The sequence below is a fragment of the Drosophila grimshawi genome, unplaced genomic scaffold (genome assembly GCF_018153295.1).
Source record: "Drosophila grimshawi isolate 15287-2541.00 unplaced genomic scaffold, ASM1815329v1 contig_311, whole genome shotgun sequence".
Classification (NCBI taxonomy): domain Eukaryota; kingdom Metazoa; phylum Arthropoda; class Insecta; order Diptera; family Drosophilidae; genus Drosophila; species Drosophila grimshawi.
Window position 1 is genome coordinate 29321484 of NW_025063098.1, and position 6314 is coordinate 29327797.

A 6314-nucleotide genomic window follows, 5' to 3' on the forward strand; every position below is an offset into this window, starting at 1 on the left:
TTCGATTAATTTTCCTTACCATATTCCACTCTTGGCATTTTATTCCCAAGCACAAACATTACATTTACATTTCTCTTATGCATTTGCTAGTCGTGATTTTCTCGTTGAATTCTTTTTTTCTTTGGCTCGTCTCTGGCAAAGTTTTTGCAATCTTTTAATAACAAATTCCTGTTTGGGTTTGTTGTGTTTGTTGCTGCTGCTGTTGTTGTTGTTGTTGTGCACACTATACACACATATGAGTTACATGAAGCAGCTCGTGTACTCGTAAAAAGTGGATTTTACTGCTTAACTTTGGCAACAACAAATGAAGCAAATGGAAAACACAGAGACACACACACACACATGGAGACACACACACACAACTATTTGCCGTGTTTCTTTATTTTTTTGCATAAATAAAATAAAATGCAATTTTTCCATTGTGGCCGTCGCTGATGTTGCAACAGTTGCAGTTGCACAAATCCCTTGCACAAAAGTCAGCAATCAAAGCAGATTAAAATATGATTTGACAGCCACGAGCTATGGGGAATATATATTGCACATATATATATACATATATAGTCTATATATTCATATATTGCACATGTGGCCCTTGCAAGAGTGGCGTCTGTCCGATTTCATTTTGGCATATTTCGTTATTGTTTCCATATTTAACTAGAGCCCCGTCGCTTTATATCTTTCCTTCCATAAGCCTTCGATTGTTGCGTGCATTGCGTTTTTATCAAAGCGTGTTGCTCTTGCAACAGGCAAAAACAACAGCAACATCAACAAAAATGCCTATTAAAAATTTAAATCAATTTTCAATATGGATTTCGGTATAAAACTCATATATCCCATATCCATATCCATATCCGCATCGGCATCTGGCGGATCGCATTGCGACATTTCTCTGACACATTTTGTGTGTGTGCTTTTTTTAATGTTTTTTTTTTTTTAAATATTTTATTTATTGGCTTTTGTTGTTGTTGGCGTACTGTGCCAGTTCATATCGCAAAAACTGTCAGAGCGCATTTTTAGCGTTATCTTGAAAATGTATGGCAATTGAAAATTACGTTTTTGCATATTTATTGAAGTGTACGCAAAGTGACAGGAACCTAACCCATGAATTAAGCTAATTACACTAAAAAAAAAAAAGAAAAATAATAACTAAAATAAGTATCAATCAAACTTTGTATAAGAATTATAGAAAATTCCAATCAAGTACAAATTATATATTGCAAGAATTTTTGTACTCAAATTTCTGGTTGTTCATTTAAATTTTTAAATTCTTTAATTAAGTTGGAATCTTGGTGCGTAATTGTAATAAATATCTTGCTCAATTCAGATTATGAGCTATAAAATATTTGTTGTACATTTTTTAAGTTGAGTATTTAACATAACACAATACTCATTTTATATAAAAAATATACATATATGTAAAAAATACAGTTTTAAACTAAATCTCGCTTATTTTTATTTATTTATTATATTCTCATGTGCTTGATCTGAACACCAAATTTCTCGTTTTGTTTTTTCAAGTGTACATATGTTTTATTCCGAATTTTTATTGCCAATTCACTTCAGCTATTCTCTCCTTCTCTCACTTTTGCTCTGTCTCTGTCTCTGTCTGTCTCCATCGAGGATTGCAAAGCCGACGCTCATTTGCACAATTAACAGTTAATAAGCACACCCTTTGGGTTGCACCTGCCGCCCCCACCGGCATACACCCCACTGCCACACATAACTATCCACAGCACTGGCTAACTGACCCCAAAGCAGATTTGCTGCAATTATTGCGCCACAGCCATGTGCAAAATGTCCTAAGGCGTCTAAGCCCCCCAAATGGCTGGGCAATAATTAAATTATCATTAACGCAGCTCAGATTCCGATTTCGGTTTAGCTATGCCCAAGCCAGTGACAAACAGCAACTGATCGTAACTCTTTTCTAGATTAAGGAGTATTTCTGCTTCATATAATATAGCTAATTAATAATAAATAATTATTGTAGATTTCATAAATATGATTTTAGGTATATTTCCTTGAATACATGTTTTGAAATTAGTTTTTGTCATAAGAGAATCGTGTTGTATATTTTCTATATTTCGCGAGTGTCTATTCTAATCTGCACTGTATATTAATGATCCTTGTTCTTAAGATAAAATAGAAAAATTACAAGTTAGTACGCGCTAGTCGAGAGATTTCGAATAGGAGACACCATGCACCAATTATCAAATACTTGCTGGTCTTATAGTCTCTCAGATCGACAGGACTAAATCGACTCGTCTGAGGATGCTAGTTAGGAATGCATAAACTTTATAAGGAATGATATGTTTCCTTTTGTTTGTGACATACTTTTGCACTTTTTGTGGTTCTGGGTATACAAAGAACAATTAAATATAGCTTTGAATAAATATAAAACATGAAAGAATAATAACAATAACAATATCTGCTTTATTTCAATTTGTTTCAAACAAAATTTTTGATAACGACACAGTTTGTTGTTTAATAACAAAAATATTGTTATTGCAATATTAAACAATATATATGTGAAAGATATATATTGATTCTACTCAACTGTACTGGTTTAATCTCTACTGCGCCAACACATTAAGGCAAAAGCCAATACAACGCCGATTTATATACTTTTCGAGTTAAATTTGAAACCAAAAACCGATGCTAAATGAGGAACTCAAATGTGTCTGTGTGTGTGTGTGTGTGTGTGAGTGTGTGTGTACATATTTACGCAACTGTACCTAGTGGGTGTGCTGAGAAGAGAGGTGTGTGTTATGAGTGTGTGTGCTTAACAAATCCAGGCATTTGCCAGGCAGAGGCAAGTGGTGCAAATGCTTAAATTCTCATTAGGCGCATTAGTAGCGCTGACCAAGCGATTGCCCCAACAGACACCTGCCACACCTGCCACAGACCGCGCCTAAATTCAATAATAATAATTGATTGCTTATTACAAATATAACAGCAACAAAGCTTGCATATGTGACTCAAATTTATATGTTTCACAAATTTGGGGTGAGTATCGCTACATTTCGGCCATTTGCTAATATTTACGTATTAGTTATTTACAGGCGGGGGGTTGTGTGGTTGTGGGGGTGTTGTGGCATGTTGCACATGGATAACAAACCATAAGTCCCAGCTATAATTGCTGATTGCACCTGGCATAGATACAGAGACTCAAACATGAGAATCGACAGTTTGGGCTGCATTAAATTTTCATGTTTTCATTTTGGTTTTAAGCATACACACAGATACACACTCACACACACACACACATATACATTTTAATTATTTACTTCATAATTATGCGAAATCACGAATTACATTAAAATCACTTTGTAATGTTGATTTGGTTTTCATATAGTGCACTGTGTACTTATTTCTATTATATCCGGACTTGTATCGCTTATTTAGCTAAGCGTTGTGAAATTGTGATTTCATACGTAAATACCCTGTAAATATTTAAATTGGGTCAACAACAAAAATATAGATGACGAATAGTGAATTCTAAACTGATGAACTTAGCGCCAATTTCAGGCGTAATTAATTATTTGCTATTAATTTATTAATATCTTTCTGTGCTGCTCTTTTAAAAAGGGAACTATTTATATACACGAAATAAATAAAGCTGTAATTTTTTATAATCGCTTTTTCTTAAATATATTCGACTCGCGACTAATTAGCACAGATGTTATTCGATAATTAATTTTCTCGGTTAAGTATTTATCATGTAATCCATCACTTTTCATTTCATTTAAAATTTTAATTTAAGTATTCACTTTTAATTTTATCTCATTAACTTTGTTACAATAAATAAAAAACTCCAAAAAATGGCAAGTGGGCTTGCACAGGGTGCTTTCTAGTCTATCATTTGTATTTATTTTTATATGTTTGTGTATACCACGCAGAAAAGAGTAATTAAAGTCTCAAAGGACCACTTCTTGCACAATTCACATCTAAAACAGGCGATAGAAACACGAGTATCGCCAGATCACTGCTTTAGTATAACCCAAACACTCGATCTGTGGCAATGTATTCTGATCGCATAGTTAAACAGATTTTTGGGCTGTTTTTTTAATGCTAGTTTTGAGCAGTGGGGATACTCTGGCCGCCAACAATTACTGCTGGCGCCCTCTCGGGTTGGCAACCACTTGCAGTGGTTGTACTTGTTGTCAAATTCAAGAGTTTGCTGCCCTGTTTATGCCGGGTGTCCCGTATCCTTGGTCCGAGAGGACCATCCAGATACACCCAGATTTCATTTAGAATTCAACAAGAGAATCTCAATAATCACATGTACCAGTTATGAGTTATGAAATATGACATTTTAAATTATTTCCTTTTAATTATTTATTTAATTATTATTGTTTATTTCATTCTAAGTGATAGGTACATAAATTCTTCATCGAAAGATAATTTATTCACCAATCACGAGTTTGATAAACATTGACCAAGCCACATGCCTATAAATGTTTTTACAACATTCTCAGAAATCTTTATCTTTATCTGGTCGAAAACAAAAGTGTTGAATGTGGAATTTTACTAATGTTTTTTTTTTTTTAAGTGAACAATTGATATTTATAATGATTTATTCATATTTAAATTATTTCGTATTATTTATTTGATTATTTATTATTATTTATTTCATTCCCTACGTGTGTACATAATATCTTGATCGAAAGATTATGCAGCCAACAATCACGAGTTCCACTGATACTGACATTGACTAACAATATGGCATATGACAATTATATTTCTTTATCTCGGACACTATTTCACAGTCCCAGCAATCGCAAAGTGAAAATCTTTTTAAGCATTCAAGTGTATAATGAAGTTGTGTACATTTATGTAGCAGAAATCAGCTCTAATTTCGGAAAGAATTTATATTTCTGATTAGCATCAAAAGTCGAGTTGATTTAGTCAGTTCTCGTTTACCATATGCAGATCAAGTGTCATTTTATCAATACCTGCCTCTGTTGTGCGAATGTAAAACAGTTTATCAGTTTATCAGTTTTTGGAAATAATAAAAAACAAATAAAAAATTATTTAAATATATCTAAAAATGAGAAAGGCTTGCCCTAAATCGACAAACTGACAAAAAAATTGGTGCTTACTTATATTTTTCAACTATATTATCTATGATTAAGAAATGCATGTCTGAAAAGAAGATTCTAACAGCTTAACTCTGTTATTTATTTAGAAGCTGCAATTTCTCAAATTCAAGTTGAGTTAGTTTCGAGTGTATTCTCCGCCAGCCTGCTTGGATTCAAAACCATTCTCTACTAGAACATTCAAAATTTGATATCTGTTGTCAGCTGGCGTTGACTGTATTATTGTATTACTTTATTAGTATTATTTTTTCACAAACACGCATTTGGAATTTGTTTTTCTTTCAACTGACTTTCAAAATTGGAAGATGATTGAGTAGAGTCAAAAACCGAACTGCAGCTAAACCAAAATCGCGACGAGTGGAATCCACAAATAGAAGAGCCGCACAGCAAGCTGAGCAACTGTGGCAAGTTTGGGTTGTGGCATAATGTTGAGCTTTCTGTTGGTTGCCGTTTTGCTGGGTCAGCTGGTGAATCCAGTGCTCGGAGAGGATTGCACCGAGTTGGCAACCACCAACACCACCAGCACCACCTGCGGATCGATGAGTGCCAATGGTTGTTGTGCCAAAGGCTGCATACGGAATACAATGGGCCGTTGCATCGCCGAGGAGTGCACTGGCAGCTGGACGGGTTGGTTGAGTCGACCCGTGACCATGTCTTGTTACTTTCACTGGTTCCTACTCATCTTTGGCGCCATTATCGGGCTCATCATGGTCTTCCTCATCGTCCTCAATCTGGCATTTGAGGTGCGCCTGTGTCTGAGAAAGCGTCAGCAAGACAATCGACAGAGCAGATATGTGCGATTCAGCCCGAGGAGTAGTCCGAGCAGCAGCAATGTCTAGGGAGTGATTGGAAGTGGGACAGGAAGTGGAAGTGAGTGGGTATCTGGAGTAGCTGGTGAAGTAACGGCATCAAATCGAGATGTTAATGCACATGCGTGCGGCATAAAAACTGTGTGCGGGATTTGGCATAATCTACAATACATTAGCGGTAGCTTTGCTCTGGCTTTCAATTCAATTCGTTGGGTATCTCAACGAAATCCATGTAAATTACGATTTGGCACCTTTGCCTGCCCCACACACACACACACACACATACGGAGTGAGAGCGAGAGAGAATGAGTCTCACGAATCCCATTACATAGTAGTTAAAAGCTGATTAGGAAATACTTGCGGCTTGGTTAAAAAGAAATAACAATAAATGGCACATGTGAAATGCTTA

General features: G+C 35.3%; 1 protein-coding gene across 1 annotated transcript; it reads left to right on the plus strand.

Moving 5' to 3' along the window:
- The first annotated feature begins 5325 nt into the window (after window positions 1-5325).
- Window positions 5326-6314, plus strand: LOC6569561. Its single transcript, XM_001995910.2, has one exon. It carries the CDS (start codon window positions 5522-5524, stop codon window positions 5933-5935), a length of 414 nt encoding a protein of 137 aa, XP_001995946.1. The 5' UTR covers window positions 5326-5521; the 3' UTR covers window positions 5936-6314.